General features: G+C 60.2%; 2 protein-coding genes across 2 annotated transcripts; one reads left to right on the forward strand and one right to left on the reverse strand.

Moving 5' to 3' along the window:
• Positions 1-119: 119 nt before the first annotated feature.
• Positions 120-8,595, reverse strand: SPHK1 (sphingosine kinase 1). The gene is made up of 5 exons (XM_054083619.1): positions 8,096-8,595; positions 2,681-2,830; positions 2,280-2,374; positions 1,903-2,018; positions 120-1,386 (listed from the first exon to the last, which is right to left on the reverse strand). The coding sequence occupies exons 1-5, from the start codon at positions 8,499-8,501 to the stop codon at positions 603-605; spliced, it is 1,551 nt and encodes a 516-aa protein (XP_053939594.1). The 5' UTR covers positions 8,502-8,595; the 3' UTR covers positions 120-602.
• Positions 8,596-9,267: 672 nt separating this feature from the next.
• On the forward strand, positions 9,268-14,452 carry LOC128853987 (uncharacterized). Its single transcript, XM_054083425.1, has 2 exons — positions 9,268-9,382; positions 12,238-14,452. The coding sequence occupies exons 1-2, from the start codon at positions 9,344-9,346 to the stop codon at positions 13,333-13,335; spliced, it is 1,137 nt and encodes a 378-aa protein (XP_053939400.1). The 5' UTR covers positions 9,268-9,343; the 3' UTR covers positions 13,336-14,452.
• Positions 14,453-18,131: the final 3,679 nt, after the last annotated feature.

Here is an 18,131-nt window from a genome sequence, read left to right on the forward strand (position 1 = left end):
CGCGGGAAGGGAGAGCTGAGCTCAACCCTCCCTGCCAGGCTGCAGGTCAACCCCGCCCTGCCCGTGGTCAGGAGCTTGGATTTAAAATTCAGGGAGAATTTTGTTTTTTTGCAAATGCTAAATATTTATTGCATTTCTCACAAGAATAAACTCTGCTTCTACTAGAAGCTTTGGGTAGAAACATTCTTAAAAAAAAGTCAGTTTCTTCTATTTGAGATATTGGTCCTGACCATCCCCAGGGGTGGTACCGGCTCCGCGGCAGGGACATGCGTGACACTGCTGTGCGTGTCCAAGCCGTGGAGGGCACGGGGCTGCGCTGGCACAGCCACCCTGGGACGGGATCTCGTACCGGGATCAAACACGCTGGTATCTTATCAGCACCTAGTACCTGAGGGGGCTCATGGCTCGTTTTTAGGAAGCGCTGGTGGCTGTCCCAAGGGGGTAAAGATAAGCATAGGGGTGAGTGAGGGGTCGAGCACCCGCAGCCCCCAAGAGCTATTGCTATGGCAGGAGGAAGAGGTTCCTGAGTGGGAAGAAGGCTCTGCCACCCTTGTGCTGGGCCGTGCCGGCAGCTCAGCACCACGAGGGGCAAACCCAGCCGCTCAGGAGCCACTGATGATGCGGCAGAGGCGGCTGTGGACCTGGCCCTGCACGGGCTCGCAGGTCAGCGCCTCACCGTCCACTGTCATGATGCCTGAGGCCACCCGCGGCTCCAGGCGGAAAGCCTGGACACGGACATAGCACAGGTGGGGACAGTTCAAGTCCAGGTGGGTCCCCTTGGCCATGGCCAGGAAGATCCTCAGCAGTGCCACGCGGCTGATGCCAGCCTTCAGGTAGAAGAGGTGGATGCAGCCATCGTGCAGCTGGGCCGATGGTGCCATCAGCAGGTTGGTACCCAGGTGGGACTGGTAGATGGCATAGACAGTGACAAACTCCTCTTCGGGGACCACCGTCCAGTGCTCTGGCACCGGCTGGGACAGCGGCACCAGCAGCGAGTCTTCGGGCAGAGCCCCGGGCGCCACCGTCCCCGCTGGGGAGTTGGTGCAGCCAGCCTGGCCGTTGGCGATGGGAGCCTGGGGGTCCCCGGGTGGTGAGGGGGTGCCCTGCTCGGGGACAGTGGGCAGGTAGGAGAGGCGGCCCTGGTACACCCGCAGCTTGGCCAGGCACTGCAGGGTGCCCACGGTGAAGCGGGCATTGCCCAGGCGCCGGTACTTCTCGCTGTCAATGTCCACATCTGAGATGAAGCCCCAGCCAAAGCCGAGGAAGGAGAAGAGGCGCTTGCCTGAGGCCGTGCTCAACGAGACCAGGTCCATCTGCGTGTGCAGTCCCTTGCATAGGATGAAGGTGCAGTTCGTCAGCAGCTTCTTCTTGGTGACGTGATCGTTGCTGTGAGGGATGGAGAGGGTGAGTTTGGGCGGGACCCAACTTGAGGGTCTCTCCTGCCATTTACGTGCAACCCTCGCCCTTGTGCTGTGGGTGGGACATAACCCAGTTGGGTGGAGACAGTTGCTGGGAGAGGTTTTGCTGTGAGTGGGAAGGATAAACCAGTTCCTCAAAGAGGGAACTGAACTGGGCCTGCTGGGCCGGGACCATCCCAGCCCGCCCAGCCGGCAGCAGGATCGGCTGTGCCCCAGGGTGGCTCCTTTGGGTAAAGCTGTGCCAGACTGGGAGCCTGGAGAGAAGGAAGGCTGTCGGGGGAGCTGGGGATGCAATCCAGTGCTCGCAGGGACCGGCTGAGGCTGTGCCACACATCCTGCAGGGAGGCGGGGACCCACGTGAGCACCCCAGCATCCTCCCCCTGGGCTGGACTGTCACGCAGCCTTTCGCTTCCCTCATCCCCGCTGCCCTGGTGCTGGCACAGCCGCTTGTGGTAGCCAGCGCGGTGTTGGCAACGAGTCTCACCCTGCATAGTAGTTGATGGAGGCGGCCAGGGCGTTCCCAGAGCCCCCCGGCAGGATGCACAGCGGCTTCTTCATAGCATCTGCCCAGTCTGGACGCTCCATGAGCCCGTTCACCACCTGTAGGGATGGAGGGAGTTTGTGGCACCCAGAGCCCAGCGAGGAACCCAGCAGCCCCTGCCCAGGGACGGCAGAGCCCATGGTGGCCCCAGTCAGGGCAGAACCGAGGCCACGGCTGCCCTGCTTTGCTCCAAGCTAGGTGCCATCTCTCCTTTGCCGTTCCCTGCCTGCCTCCATATCTGGAAGCTTGGCTCCTCGCCCAGTCAGCCCTTTTCTCTCTACTCTCCCCCTATCCTGGCTAGGGCGATGCTCCACACTCACCTCGTACAGCAGCCCGTCCCCAGACATGATCACCAACGTGTCCCACTGCGACAGATCCTCATCTTGCACCTTCTCGTAGGCGTGGTGGGGTCTCTCTGCAGAGGAAAACAGTCAAACATTGCCCTCCATCCTGCTGTCACCCCCCAGGCAGCGATCCCAGCCACACTGTCCCCATCGGGGCCTGAGCCGGGGCTGCAGGAGGTGAGAGTCACTCCTGTTGAGCGCAGCCTTTGCCACCACCGCCCGTGACAGCTCGCCCATCGTCTTGTCCAAACCATCCATATGGTGACGTGGGAGCTACAAGGTCCTCAGAGGAGCCTGTCCTGGTACAGCAGCTCCCAGGTAGGATCCCAGGAATGGCGGAGGAGGAGGAGGTGGTGAAGGAGCTACTGTAGACTCACCGGTGATGAAGACGGTGGTGGCGATGTCGGCCTCGGCAAGCATGGGCTGTGCCACTGCCTGGAAGTCCTCGAGCGCATGGCCAGCACCGCTCTGTGGGTTCAGCAGCACCAGCGCACGGCAGGGCCGGGGCAGCACCCCATAGCTGTCACCTGCACAGGGAGAGAGACGGCTAAGGGTGCTGGGCTCCCAGCGCTGCCCAGGGAGGGCTTGGAGAGCTGGGGCAGCGTTCGCCACCACACCGCAGGAAGGGGAGCTGCCCCAGTCCCCACAAGCTCCCTGGGCTGCATCCTGGCCCAGAGGCAATGGGAGGTGAGCAGGGATGGGGCACAGGATCTTGCAGGGGCTCAGCTTGATCTCCTGCAGTCAGCAGAGGTGTTTTCTGCCCAGGCAGGAGCCCCACAGCAATCCAACGGTGCCACAGCAGAACCGGGGCTCTGCAGCATTAAGCATCCTTCAGCATCCCAGGGCCACTGGCTGTGCCTTAGGACATGCAGTTGAAAAAACGGTGGGATCAAAGGGGAGGTTTTAAACCCTCAGCTGCAAGTTTTGTGCACTTGAACCCCACAGCTCATGACACACACAGAGAGACAAGGGCTAGGGCGACTCCAGACCCCAGTTCCCCACATCCATCTCAGATGGAGCAGGGCCAGGACAGACACCTGTGCCAGCAGATGGACGCTTCTGCTTCCCCTGCTTCCCGCAGGGCTTAGGTTTCACACACAAGTAATTACAAGCCTGGCAGGTTCCCGCATCTCCCTGTCCCCCTGCCTGCATCCCACAGCCCCTGCACGGGGGCATGGGGTGACCCAGGCTGCAGCTGCCCTGCGAGGGAGGCCCAGGGCGGAGGACGATGTGATGGCACCCGGGAGAGCTGATAGCGGGTCCCCTGGGTGCTGCTTGGGCCCCCCGCGCCCCAGAATGAGCAGGGCAACATGCCTCAAGCTCCCACAGCCCCTCTGGAAAGCCCCAGCCCTGCAGGGCGAAGGCAGCCTCAGGGAGGCAGAGGGAGGACCCCACCAGCTAAGTCGCAATCACAGCTGATGGGGGCTGGAGTGGGTGTTGCGGGACAGTGTGGGGGCTGTGCCTGCTGACTCAGCAGAAAGAGCTGCTCTGTCAGGAGCTGAGTCACCAAAGCAGATCATTTCCCAGCACTGTCCCAGGGAAAACCCCCTACTAACCCCAAACAGGGTCGCTGGAGCGGCTGTCTGCCCCCCTGCCTGTCTGCACGCTTTGATTTGAGCTGTTTGAACACACAGGCAGAGTTTGTACAGCCGAAGCCCTTCCTGGCACCCACCGCAGGGACACAGGCAGGGAGAGAGGAGCCTGCGGCAACGGAGGTTCCCGCGTGTGCCAGCTCCCCTGGGTGACGTACAGCATCGCAGTGGTGACAGCCACACAGGGCTTCCCCGACGGCTGCCAGAGCTCCACACGTTGCTCCAGGGGCAGATGTGCCTGGAGGATCCCCCCTCTGTGCTCTGGCACACAGGGCTCTGCTGATTTTGATGCCACTGCGTTGATTTTCCACCCTTAGGGATGACCCAGTGAGGCTGTCGGCATCCAGGCCACCCCTTTTCCCCCACGCTAGCTGTTTGGGATCTGCCAGCAAGCTCTGTGAGCCAGGGCTGAGGGAGGGGCTGTGTGTGGGGCTGGTTCTCTCCACGGCTGCCCAGGGCTCGGGGGAAGCGACTGGCTGCCCCACGCCTTCCCTGGCCCCTTATCAGTGGGTGCCAGATGTGAGGGGACCTGTGGCCCTCGGGGACGGGGGTGATGAGCTGAGGGTGCCCCAGCTCAGGTCAGGGTTAATGGGCAGCAAACCCGCCACTGCACTGGCTCCGATCCCTCCGCAGCTTCACCAGCACTAAATATCCTAGCCAAGCCCTCAGGTTGTGCTCAAGCCGCAGCTGCCAGGGGCAGGGGATGGGGGACTCTTTCTCTCTCTTTGTGGAGAGCACAAGGCACTTACAGACCCTAAATACAGCTTTTAAACCCACAGCATTTCTTTTAAACCCAACAGCCAGGTTGTTTCTGATGTGCACACAGAGCTGCAGCCTGAAACTCCTGCCTGGCACCGTGGCTGTGGCCCCGGTGGGCAGCAGGTATGGCCGGGACCCAAAGGGTCCACTCCTTGGCTGGAAAGGGAAAGGCAAACCCTGCCCCGGGCACTGAGGGAGGCTGTGACTCCGTCACCAAGGACGGATTGCTGGTACCAGGGTGTGAATAGGGATGGGGAGGCGATCCCAGTGTGGGACCAGCAGCACTGGGCTTGGCAGGAGCAGAGGGTGCTGGTTCAGAGCTGGAGCCTGGCAGCAGCGATGCTCAGGCTGGGGGGACACAGATTTCAGCAGCATCCCTTTTCCTTGCGCAACACCAATCGGCCCCTGGCATCTTGGCAAGGCTTAGACACTTCCCGGCACAGCAGTTGCTTTCAACCTCAAAGGCTGAGCAGAGCAGACACTGAGTCAGCAGGAGTAAGGGAGCCCCTTCCTCCAGCTGCTGCCAGCGCGGACTCTGCTCTCCCTGTCCACCCACAGCCCCACCAGGGGACAAGTGTCCTGGCCATGCTTCGGCAAGGACCATGCTGTCCCGGCTCCGCTGCCAGCAGCCCCAGCGGCTCCACTGTGTCCTCACATCCTTCTAGAAACTCCTCGGGCATGAGGAACAAGCGTGCCGGGCTGGTGGGGGACAGGGCTGTCCTGCCCAGTGACCCAGCTGGCGTGAGGCTGGGATGGACTGGGACATACCTCTGCAACCCCTCTCTGTCACCTCCCCTACACAAGAAGGAGACAAACACGGCGAGGGGGCTCATGACACGGCCAGGTCTTGCTCGCTGCCAACACACCACAACCCCATGGCCGAGGCCAGCAGCCCAACGGCAACTTCCTCCTGTGGCCGGGAGCTGGATTTCCCCATCGGGACAAGAGCCCAAGGGTGGTTTGCTCCCTCCCAGCTGGGACACCTCCCCGCACGCTGTGGGCAGCTCCAGCTTTGTGGTTGTTCTCTACCAAGGGCCTTCTTTTTCTTCTTGAGGTGAAATAAGGAGGGAAACTCTTCCCCGGTGCCACAGCTCTCCATAGGGTTTTTATCCCAGAGGATGCTGGAGCTGAGATGATACCAGGATGGGGCGGGGCTGGTGGCTTCTCAGTCCCCTCCCTGCGGGGACAGGGTGGCAGGATTGCTCTGCACGGACTCGCCCGCAGTGTCCCTGCGCAGCCTTATCTGTCCCACACATGCCGTGATGCCAGCACGTGTGAGCGCAGGGTGTGGCAAGAGGCATTTTTTTTAGCTCTGTTCCAAACTGGGGGAGGAGATTCGCAAATCCTGCTGGTTTTCAGCTAGAAAAATAACTAACTGCAAAATCCCACACTGCCTTCTCTCAGTCTCCTTTCTCGGGCTCTCCGGAGACCCCTGTGTGCAGCAAGCTACCCCAGCGCACTCACACCGCCTGCCAAAAGGGCGAGAGTTTTGAAACGCTTGGAGTGCTACAGCTGCAGAGTTCAGGCTGGAAATTGAGCCGAGGAACTAGTTTTGCCTTCTCCCCCTTTCCACTAGATTTTTATATTATTATTATTATTATTATTATTATTATTATTATGCTTTAGGAGGAGCAGCAGAAAGTTGTTTTGTAGCTGCAGGTCATGTTGAAAAAAAAAAAGCTACATTTTAAAATCCAAGCAAGGAGAGCTGGGCTAAATGTGATTTGACAGGATCCCTCCAACCGCATGCCTCTTAATTTCCAAGTCTGATCAGTGCAACTGGACAGCTAAATAAATGAAGTAGTGCATATAATTGAATCTCTGCTCAGACGTTCAAATATATGCCAGCCTTCCCGGCCCTGCCTGCAGGAGCCGGGGCAGTTGGCCCCCAAACCAGCCATTCCAGCCGGTGGCAGCTCCGGGGAAGAGAGGGAACTGAAACCCGGAGCTCTTAGTGCCACCCCAGGGGGGTCCCGGGGGGATTCGCCTGCTCCCAGCTGATGGATGGGACCTGCCGGGTGCCTGGCTCCCATCCTGCCTGCGTCAGCATCAATGACCGGGTTTTTTTTGCCTTGGTTAATGCTGCCCTTTGGAGCGTTGCTACTTATGGAACCCACACGATGCGGCACCCCGTGGTGCCACCACACCCCTGCTGCCCCTTCAGTTTAAGGGAGAAAGGGGGGAGAATCCCCCCAGCACCAGGGCTCTGCACAGGGTGTCCCTGTGTCCCCCCATCCCGGCTCTGGGATCCAGGTGACTCTGCAGGATGCGCATTGAACCTATCCGTGTCCCCTGATCCCAAATTGTCCCTTTGAGACCTGAATACTGCATGGGCTGCCACCTGCACCCTCCCTCAGTGACACCTGTCCCGCGTGGGGACGGGCAGGGAGCGCTGGTGGCCTCGCAGCCCACACAGCTCTGATGACAGCACAGCCCTCGGGACCCGCAGCCGGATGGGATGGGGGTGCGGGTCCCCCGGGAGGGGATGGGGATGCGGATGGGGGAAGCAGGTGCCCCCAGGCAGGACAGGGATGGGGGGCACGGGTCCCCCCAGGAGGGGACGGGGATGGGGACACGGGTCCCCCTGGGAGTCGATGGGGGACACAGGTCCCTCGGGAGGGGATGGGGACACGGGTCCCCCCGGGAGGGGACTGGGATGGGGGACACAGGTCCCTCGGGAGGGGATGGGGACACGGGCCCCCCGGGAGGGGATAGGGATGGGGACAGGGAGACGGGTCCCCCAGGGAGGGTATGCGGGATACGGGTCCCTCCCGGGCAGAACGAGGATGGGGGACACTGGTCCCCCGGGAGGGGACGGGGACACGGGTCCCCCAGGAGGGGATGGGGATGGGGGAAGCGAGTCCCTTGGGCGGGACGGGGATGAGGATGGAGACACGGTTCCCCAGGCGGGACGGGGATGGGGAAGCGGGTCCCTGGGCGGGATGGGGTTGGGGACACGGGCCGCCAACGGTGATGGGGATGGAGGTCCCCGGGCGCGGATGGAGATGGGGGGCGCGAGTCTCCCGGGCTGGACGGGGATCGAGACACGGTCCCCGGGTGGCATGAGGATGGAGACAGGCCCCCCTGGGTGGGATGGGGTTGGGGACACGGGTCCCCGAGTGGGATAGGGATGGGGGAAGCGGGTCCCCCCGGGCGAGGATTGGGATAGGGATGGGGGGCGCTGGTCCGCCCCGGGCGGGACGAGGACGGGGATGGAGACACGGGGATGGAGACACTTCTCCCCCGAGCGGGTGGAGGACGGGGATGGGATAGAGACACGAGTCCCCCTTGCGCGATGGGGGAAACGGCTCCCCCGAGCGGGTGGCGGACGGAGGTCCTCGGGCGGGTTGGGGAAGGGCATGGGGGGCGCTGCTCCCCCGGGGCGGGATGGGGTTGGAGCCTCGGTCCCCGTGCGGGTCCCCGGGGGCGCCGGCCACTCACCGTCCCGCGGGGACACGGCGGGCAGGGCGAGCTGTCGGATGCGGCGGCTCCAGGCCTGGGCGACGCGCAGGTTGCGCTCGGCGTCGGGTCCCAGCGCGACGCGGAAGGTACGCTCGAGGCGCTGCCGGGAGGGCGATCCCCAGCGCGGGCCGCGCAGCGGGTACAGGACGAGGGAGAAGCAGGCGGCGGCGGCGGCGGCGGGGAAGGCGGCAGAGCCCACGCAATCGGCCAGGCGGAGCGAGGCTTCGGCGCCGGGCGAGCCCCCGCTCCGCCGCACCTGCAGCTCCGCCGCCGTCAGCAACAGCGAGCAGGGAGCGGCGCAGGGGGTCGCCCCGGCTCCGAAAACCCCTTGGAGCAGGACGGGTCCCCCCCCGGGCTCCGGGGGAGCGCGGCGGCCGGCGGCCATCGGAGCTGCTCGCTGCTGACACCCGCCGGCAGCGGGAGCGGCCCCGATGGGCGCGGAGGCAGACGAGCCCCGGCATCCCGCCCCGAGCCCCGGGCGGCCCCGCGCCCCGCCCCGCCCCGCCCCCGGGCGGCAGCGATGGGCCACGGGGAAAGGGGAGGGGCACCGGAGGGGCGGGAGGGGCACCGGAGGGGCCGGAGGGTGGGGGGCACCGGGGTATGGGCTAGGGGGGAGTTCCAGGGCCCCCATGGGGACCAGAAAGGAGCACTGGTGGCCCCATGGGGATGGGCAAGGAGATCTGGTGGCACCGTGGGGATGGGCAAGGCACACTGGTGGCCCCATGGGGATGGGAAGGGAAGGCTGGTGCCCCTGTGGGGATGGGCAAGGAAAGCTGGTGGCCATGTGGGGATGGGCAGAGAGAGATGGTGGCCCCGTAGGAATGGGCAAGAAAAGGTGGTGGCCTCGTGAAGACAGGAAGGAAATGCTGGTAGCCCCATGAGGATGGGCAAGGAACACTGGTGGCCCCACAGGAATGAGCAGGAAGTGCTGTAGGGACACCTATTCATCAGGGATGAGTAGATGTCCAGTGCTGGTGCTCCCATGGTCCTGGGATGGCACAGCACCAAGCCACGCTCATGGCAGAGGAGCAGCAGCAATGCCAACCACGCCAACCCCAGTTCCAGTGCATCGTATCCAGATTGGTGCTGGCAGGGGGACCCCAGCTGAAGAGAATTTAACGTGGTTTCTGCATCTTTCCAGGGCAAGAGGAGCAGAGTGGGTGTGTGGAGAAATGAAGGAACAGGACAGCAGACGGCAAGGGACACCTCTGGGAAGGAGAATGGAGGATGACCGTGTTTTGCCCATCACTGGTAGCTCACAATCAGGTATCTGATGGGTTGTCATCCAGAGGGACCTCAACAGGCTGGAGAAGTGGGCCTGTGTGAACCTCATGAGGTTCAGCAAGGTCAAGTGAAAGGTCCTACACCTGGGTTGTGGCAATCTCCAGTTTCGGTACAGGATGGGGGATGATGCGATTGAGAAGGACTTGGGGTGCTGGGGGAGGAGAAACTCAACACGAGCCGACAATCTGCACTCGCAACCCAGAAGGCCAACTGTGTCCTGGGCTGCTTCAAAAGCAGCGTGACCAGCAGAGTGAGGGAGGGGATTCTGCCCCTCTGTTCCTTTCTTGTGAGACCTCATCTGGAGTGTTTTGTCCAGTTCTGGAATCCTCAACATAAGAAAGAGATGGAGCTGTTGGAACAGGTCCAGAGGAGGCTACAAGGATGATCAGAGGGCTGAAGCCCCTTCCCTACAAGGACAGGCTGAGAGGGTTGGGCTTGTTCAGCCTGGAGAAGAGAAGGCTCCGAGGAGACCTTATAGTGACCTTCCAGTACCTGAAGAGGCTACAAGAAAGCTGGGGAGGGGCTGTTTACAAAGACTTGTGGGGATAGGATGAGGGGCAATCAGTATAAACTGGAGAGGGGCAGAGTTAGACTAGACATAGGGAAGAATTTCTTCATGATGAGAGTGATGAGGTATTGGCCCAGGTTGCCCAGGGAGGCTGTGGCTGCCCCATCCCTGGAGGTCTTCAAGGCCAGGCTGTATGGGGCTTGGAGCCCCTGATCCAGTGGCAGGTGTCCCTGCCCATGGCAGGGGTTGGAACTGGATGGGCTTTGAGGTCCCTTACAACCCAAACTATCTACAAGTCTATGATTCTATCTGTGGTTAGGAGGGTGCCATGGGCATGGGGCCCCATTGGGGGCGGGGGGAGCCTGTCCAGTGCACCCCACCTCAGGGCACAGAGCACTGGAGATGGAGCCCAGGGACCAGTGTGGAGGGTGCCAGCACAGTTGGGAGCTTCTCTGTGCCCACAGCAGCTGGCAGTGTCACCAACAGCAGCTTTTGATGGTGACAGGACTTATCTTACCCTCCCAAGGAGCTGCTGGGCTCCATGGGTCTGACCCTGTTCAATAAGGGTTTTTTTTGCCAACCAATTCCCATGGATATCGCTCTGTTCCATGTGCTTCAGGTGGCTCTTTGCTCTCCTGAGGCTCTAAGCAAGGTGGAGCTGAGCCTCTGCACGGGGAAGTGGGAGATAAGCACTCAGACAAGTGCCATGGGAATGGTAAGGCAGGCAGAGAGGCGCCCCACTCCTTCCTCCACCTCCCCTGGGCCTTCCTCACCCCTTCCTCATCCCTCAGACTGCTCTTTGTGGCAGAGCCCATGCAGGTTTTGCGCACTCCGTGCTGCTGGGCTGTCAGTGTCCTGAGACCCCACAACACCGAGCTCACACCTCAGGGACGCATCGCTCTTTGCACTCACAGCAGTTTAGTTAAGTGGTGAGCCCTCAGCCCTCTTCTGTCCCCAATTAAACCTATCGGAACTGGCCAAAAAATGCAGGATGACCAGCTGGGTGGATAACACAATGAAGTCTTGCTTTCCCAGTGACCTAAAACTAGAGCCAAGGTGCTGTGATATGGAATATCATACTTTCCAAAAAGGCTTCCCTGGGCAATATAGGTTCAAAGAGATGCTTGGACGAGGAGGTGGGGGAAAACCTGCTCCCAGCCACTTACTGGCTGGTGCTTTCAGCTGGGGAATTGCAGCACCCACGGCTGATTCTGGGTGAGATTTGGGCACGGCTGCTTCCCTGGCCACTGCGGTGCCAAGGCCTGGTGTTGGTAAACAGTCCCGAGGTCCTCAACAAGGTGTCATAGGAGGAAATAGCTGGATGCTGGGGAGTGCAGTGTCCTGACCTGCCTCTCACCCCTCTTAAGTGACTAACCCGTGCCTGATTTCCACTCAGGAAGGCACGAGATGTGGTGGGAGGATGTGAGAGCAGCTGTCACACTACTCACAGCAGGTGCCGTGGGGCGCTGGGGCTGCTCTGACCTCACTGCGTTACATAAAGCTGGGTCCCCCTGCTTTAAACAGGAGTCAAATGTCCAGCCGGGATCCACTGGCCACAGCGTTCTGTGGGCTGAGAGCAGCTTCATCCCGAGCTGCCAAAGCTGGCAATGCCACGGCACTTCGGCATGGGAAGGATTAGCGCACGGATACCCATGGCAGGGATGTCCAGGGCAGGGTGATGCGGGGGCTGCAATCAGATTTTTCTCTGATGGGGATAGGACCAGCACAACCTCAACGTCTGTGATGGCACTTCACACCCAGACAGAGCCTTTCCGCATTGGGGTTGGGCTATGGGGACTTCCCATGGGCCTGTCCCAATGCCATGCCACCCTTGGTAGATACCTGCCTGGTGCCACCACCAGCCTGGTGCCCACCACCAGCCCCGCGTGCATCCCTTTGCTCTCCGCAGTCATGGGCTAATTCAACCCGGACCCGCATAGACATCACTTGTTTGCCTCCAGATGCAATGTCTAATGCAGAAGTGGGATCACTTCCTTCACCGCTTAGTGCTGATAAAACAGTAATTTGGGGCTGTCTTCATTATGAGAGACTTAATGAGTTCCCTTAGCCCAACAAGCAGCCTGAAGGGTGCTCAGCAGCCGTGGCTCCCATGCTGTGGGCAGGTTTGCCGTGGCTCCCATGCCATGGGCTCATCAGGTTTATCCCAATCGGCTCCATTCCTGCCTGCACGGTGCTGCAGAGGCGTGGGAGGGCAACACAGGGATATGGTGTGGGGCTGTGGCACGAAGCCAACATGCTGGTCGGGACAAACAATGGGGAATCAATCCCCCTACCTCCTTTCCTCCCTACCTCCTTTCCCATTGCAAAGGCAGCTCATCCACAATGCAGGGTGTCCAATCCAACCATGACCACGGAGGCCACCAGTCTCCCTTCAAGAGCAAACGCCCCTCCAACTCCCGTCTTGGGAGGCCCTGTGGAGTGTTCCAGACCCCAGAGATGTCATCTTGGGGTGAAGGCTCCTATGTCTGGAGTGTCTCTGGGCTCACTGGAGAAGGTGCTGGATGCTCTGTGGCTTGGGAAACTGAAGCAGAAGCAGCAGACAAGGTTTGCCCTGAGTTGTGGAAGAAACCAAGCAGCAATTCAGCACTTTCTCACCTGCCTCCTGCCCCCAAGCTCTTCCTGCTCCTGCCCTCAGCTGCTAGAGAAGCTAGTCCCCCCATGGAGCTTATCCCAGGGGAAGAAAGCAAAAAGGCTGGGGGCTTCCCGGCCCCAACATAACCTTTCGCTCCCCGAGTTGATGCATCCCAGCTGCAGCGTGGCCCTGAGGGTCTTTGTGCCAGGGCAGACCTGGCTGTGGGGGTCCCACTGCCTACACAGCGGTTACAGGCAGCCCCGGAGGAGGCGTGTGGAGGACACAGCTGTGCTGCAGGATGAACTGCAGCGTTTTGTTTCGAGGCATGTGGCTCCTCCAGCTCCATGCCCGCTCTGCCATGTCCACCAGCAGCAGCCTGGGGATGGGAACAGGGAGGGATGCACTCATCCCAGATCCATCTCTTTTAGCATCGTTCCCGCTGCTGAAGGTACACGTCTCAAGGTGGAGCCAGAAATAGCGCGGCTCTGTGCTGCATCGGAGCTGGCAGGGCTGCAGGGTTTGGCAGGGGGACAGGCATCCACTGCAGCAGTGGGAACTTTCCAGCCAGTGCCTGCGGGAGCAGCCAGTGCAGAGATGGAGCTGTTTCAGACCAGCCCGGGGACTGCGGCTCAGCCCCTCTCAGCCCCTGGCCACGAGGGGTCACAGGCAGCAGTCACCCTGCGGCTCCCCAGGGAGGTGCTGGTGCCAACGCAGGGGACCAGCACTGAGCAGGAGGGGACAGAAATAATCGACCTGTCTCCAGAGGAGAGCGGTTGGGATTGCGTCCCACCTGAGGTGCATGAGCTGGGGCACAAGTTTTGGGTCCACCACTGATTTGCTGCAGGACTCTGGGAAGTGAGCACAGCCTTGGTCTCTGCCCCTGTGACCCATGGGCAGCAGGTATCACCCTGAACGCCAGCCTCACGTGGGGCCCAGCGCTTGACCCAGGAGGTTTCTTATCCCCTGAGGAGCCGGGGGTTGCAGCAGCTCCTAAATCTCAGCCCGGCTCTGCAACCCACCGTGGACTGCTTCCCAGCCCCAGCAGCCATCAGTGCAGCCCAGGACCACACGGCTTGCTGGGAAGCCCTGGGAAACGCTCATTCCTCCCAGCTGAGGATTTACTCAGGAATGTTTCTGAGGTCAGGCCTCCTTGAGGAAACACCCCCAAACACCCCTGGAGAAAACGCTGAGTCTGGAGTAACCGCACACACCGCTCACTCAGCCAAAAAGTCACGCTGATGAGTAGCCCTGGCTTCAGAGGGGTTGAGGCTGAAGTACTGTGGCTTGGTCTCCCTCTTTGCTGCGGGAAGGCAAACTCCAAGCCGCTGCAGGGTTGTCACCACTTCCCCCTAGCTGTTTCCTGTCATGATGTGAGCACAAGCATTTTTGGGAGGTGAGTCAGAGGCTGCAATGAGAACCACCTGGCCAGGCTGGGAGGCTCCATCCAGATTCTGGAAAGAGCGGGATCTCCACTGCGATGCTCGGTGCCTGTGGGCAGCATCCCCAGAGCAGAACTTCTTACAAGTTACACAGCATCCCACCACAGTCTTCCATTTCTGTCCTGGGGAAGAAGAAGGATTTACTGCTGCAGCTCCTGTGGCTTCTCTCCCTGCTGGGCTGGAATCGGCATGTTCTGGCCACCCCACCCAGGCTCCAGGGAGAGATCTGGGAAAGAAGAAAGGGCAAAACTCAATCCAACTCTCCAGTCCTGTCCTGGCACTGTATCCGCACACAATACACCCCCAAAGCACCCTGACACCCACAGGGCAGCACCGAGGCCCTGGTTTTCTTTGAGGAGCAATGCTGGACCTGGCAGAGCTGAGAAACTGCCTTGACTGGTTGCTGAAATTCAACATAAAACCTGTTTCCTGGTAAAGGAACCTCCCTGTTTTTCTGTGCTGGGCTTTTCAATTTTTTTGCTGTTAAAAATGCATGACCCCTTCCCTGCCGCCCCCCCCCCCCCAACATTACTCAACCTCCCCTGTTCAGCAAATAACTGCATCACAGCCAGCGAGTGAGACTGAGCCCGGATAAGCCTTTCCAAAGGAGTTAAACCTGCTTAAAGATGATGCTGTTTCTCAACCACCCTCCTAATCCTGCCTAGCTGATAATGAAATAATAAAAGGCTGCAGAGCCTTGCTCTCCACAGCGCTGTGGGGGAGGATTCTGCTGCCTCTGTACGTGCCAGGAGCTGGGATATTAATTACTCCCTAACTAAACAGAATTGCTTCTTTCTTCTCCTTTATTGGGTTGTAAAACCAGGTGTGACCATTGGCCTGCAAAGCAGAGAAATCGGAGTTACTCTCTTTTCCAGAAGAAAGGTTGGTTGGTGCAGTGATAAGAGCCATGATCACTGCCCGCTACCCTGCCTGGGCTCCTGGGGGACTGATCCTGACCCATCCCAGTGGGACCCATCCCTGCCAAGCTGCTGGGGCTCTCCCTGCAGGGATGAAGCTGGTGGCACTGAGGAGGAATATCAGAAATGTGAGAGCAGGGTGGGTTTGGGGCAAGATGTGTTGTTGAGCCCTTCCAAGGTGATGCCAGGGGTGCCACCCCATAGCAGAACACACAAACTCATTGCATCTCAGCCTCAGCAGCTGGGAGAGCGAGGGGAGGTGACAACAGAAGCGGGATCCAACCCCTGTGGCCAGGATAGCTCTGCACACCCGGCAGGGCAGCAGGAATGAGGACCTGGAGAGCAAAGAAGGGGCTGAGGGCACTCAAAAGGGCTACAACATCAGACGTTGCTGGTATGCCAAGGCTTCCAAGTGAGGAGCCAGCTCGCCCTGGGCGGGAATGGGTTAAATGGCCCTGCCTTCTCCAGCACACCTGAATGGTGTGGCAAGCCAGGAGGGGAGGGCTTTAAAAGAGGAGAGCAGCAGCAAGTCTGGGAAGGAGCTGATGGGAGGCTGAGTGCTTTGCAGTGCTGGGTCTTCATCCCCACCTTTGGGATCCATCATCCCCTTGCTCCTCCCTGCTGTCCCCATCCCTTGGGATGTCCCTGCTGCAGTCTGTCCCTGTCCCTTGGGGTGTTGCTGCTCCCTTGAGAGCTGCTATTTCTCTGATGGGTGCAAGAGGGACCTTGGGCAGTAGCCAAAATAGTCTGCCTTCCCCTGATTTTTTTCCCAGCTCCTTCCTTTTTGAAGGACAAAGCCAGTAACTTGAGACAAGTGATGGCTGTGGCGTGGATGCTTGCATGTTGTCTGCGTATGTGGCCAAGGGAGAGCCTGGCCTGGGGTCCGGGGTTCTCACAGCAGGAGATCTGGGCCACCTTGACAAACAGATGCTGCCGATTCATCCCAAGCTGCAGGGTTATCACCAGCCTGAAGACTGGGCCAATTCATCCCAAACTGCAGGGTTGCCACCAGCCTGAGGGTGGATTAGCATCACCCTCCTGAGCTGCGCTGCCTTCTTGGAGGCACAGAGTGTATCCCAGTAGCTGATGCTGTTAGCTCTTGCCTTATGCATCTGTCAGGGAAGAAGCTGGGGTGTGAGACTAGAGCTAGAATAGCCCCCTGCCAGGACAAGACATGGATGGAGGACCTGCAGGTGACCTGGAGAGGCACCAGCAACCCAGCAGGGATCACAGATCGTTTTGGTGGCAGCAAACCAGGGCAGAGGTGTCTGGTGCCACACTGGGTCTGCCCCCAACAGCAAATGAAGGGGGTGATGCCTGTGTCACCGCTCCCCTCACCCTGCCAGCTCAGGTGAGTCCTGTCCAGGTGTGGCATACAACCCCTCAGCCTCTTTTTCTGCAGTTGTGGCCAGTCCAGGTAGGGCTGCAGCTGCGATGATCTGTGTTGAGCCCTGCAGCTTAATCCTGCTGTGGGAGCAAACCTAGGTGGTTGGTGAGGTGAACGGGGATGCTGCGAATTATTGTGGGGTGGGCTCGAGTGATCAAGGAGGGAGACGTGGAGATGGATTCACGCTGCAGAGGAAAATGCCCATCACCAGGCACGGTGAAGGGAGACAAAACTTTCTGTCCTGGTGCTCAGGAGGTGCAGCAGTAGCACACAGAGGAGACACCAATGCATTGGTATCTTGTTTGCAATAAGAATGCTGCATTTTAAAGGCTGGAGAGAGACAATCTTTAATGATGTGTTTGGTGGAAGGGAACTGATGGCAATGCTGCAGCTCCCAGCTGAGCATGAAATGTTTCTGATGGGAGCCATTGCCAGAGGCACCACCGCTGTCATGCACCCAGCCCTGAGCGGCTGGGAGAGATGCCGCCGAATAACAGCAGCGTGCACCCTCTGTGTGCTGAACGAAGCCCAGTGCCACCTCCCTCCTCGGAGCTGGGAGAAAAACAGCCAAGGGATGATGACCTTACAGTGCGGCTCAGAAAACTGCCAGGAGAAACCTCTCCCTCCAGGGTGAACGAGGCAATGCTGGCGATGAAGAGGCTACAAGGAAACTGGGAAGGGACTGTTCACAAAGGCTTGTAGTGACAGAATCATAGAATAGTTTGGGTTGGAAGGGACCACAAAGCCCATCCAGTTCCACCCCCTGCCATGGGCAGGGACACCTCCCACTGGATCAGGGGCTCCAAGCCCCGTCCAACCTGGCCTTGAACACCTCCAGGGATGGGGCAGCCACAGCTTCCCTGGGCAACCTGGGCCAGTGTCTCACCTTTCTCATGGTGAAGAAATTCTCCCTAATGTCCAGTCTAAATCTGCCCCTCTCCAGTTTATACCTGTTCCCATGCCCACAAGCCTTTATGAACAGCCCCTCTCCAGCTTTCCTGTAGCCCCTTCAGGTACTGGGAGGTCGCTTCTCTTCTCCAGGCTGAGCAAGCCCAACTCTCTCAGCCTGTCCACATAGGGAAAGGACTAGGGGCAATGGGTATAAACTGGAAAGGGGCAGACTTAGGCTACACATAAGAAAAAATTTCTTCATGATGAGAGCAGGGAGGCCCTGGCCCAGGTTGCCCAGAGCAGTGGTGGCTGCCTCATCCCTGGAGTTCCAGGCCAGGTTGGATGGGGCTCTGAGCCCCTGACCCAGTGGGAGGTGTCCCTGCCCCTGGCAGGGGGTGACACTAGTTGGGCTTTGAGGTCCTTCCCAACCCAAACCATTCCATGACTCTACCACTAACGCCAATACCCTCCCCGCCGTCCCCGAGCTGCTCCCCGGGCCGGGGCAGTGCAGAGCCCATCCCATGGGGAGGACGGAGCGGCGGTTTCCGCTCAAAGCGGTCATTTACAGCCTCGTTTAGAGCCTGTGTCCCCGCACCCGAGGAGCCCCGCGAGGCTCCAGCACCGCCCGGGGCCGCAGCCTCGAGGCCGTTCCCAGCACCGCCGGGAACGCGGGGGTCGGGACGGCGCTACTCGGCCGCACCGAAGGACCAGGGCTGCGCCCGCCCCCCGCCTCCGGGACAGTGGCGAGGCGGGGTGGCTGCCCTCAACAAAGATGGCGGCGGAGGCGGGGATGGTTTCTGCCCTCACTCAAAATTGCGGTGGGGGGATGGCGGTCTCTGCCCTAGCCCAAAATGGCGTTGGGGGGTGGAAGGATGGTCTCTGTCCTCTCCCAACATGGCGGCGGGGGTGGAGGAATGGTCTCTGCCCTCTCCCAACATGGCGGCGGGGAGGGGTGTGTGGTCTCTGCCCTCACTCAAGATGGCTGCGAGACGGTGT

Source organism: Cuculus canorus, chromosome 18, assembly GCF_017976375.1.
Source record: "Cuculus canorus isolate bCucCan1 chromosome 18, bCucCan1.pri, whole genome shotgun sequence".
NCBI lineage: Eukaryota > Metazoa > Chordata > Aves > Cuculiformes > Cuculidae > Cuculus > Cuculus canorus.

What these genes read in the sequence shown, in the direction of transcription:
- SPHK1 (XM_054083619.1), bottom strand. Translation starts at nt 8,501, where the DNA reads ATGGCCGCCGGCCGCCGCGCTCCCCCGGAGCCCGGGGGGGGACCCGTC. An exon ending in GGGACGGGCTGCTGTACGAG is followed by an intron (nt 2,019 to 2,279) that starts GTGAGTGTGGAG and finishes CCATCCCTACAG; the next exon opens with GTGGTGAACGGGCTCATGGA. An exon ending in TCCATCAACTACTATGCAGG is followed by an intron (nt 1,387 to 1,902) that starts GTGAGACTCGTT and finishes CATCCCTCACAG; the next exon opens with CAACGATCACGTCACCAAGA.
- LOC128853987 (XM_054083425.1), top strand. Translation starts at nt 9,344, where the DNA reads ATGACCGTGTTTTGCCCATCACTGGTAGCTCACAATCAG. An exon ending in CACTGGTAGCTCACAATCAG is followed by an intron (nt 9,383 to 12,237) that starts GTATCTGATGGG and finishes CCCATTGCAAAG; the next exon opens with GCAGCTCATCCACAATGCAG.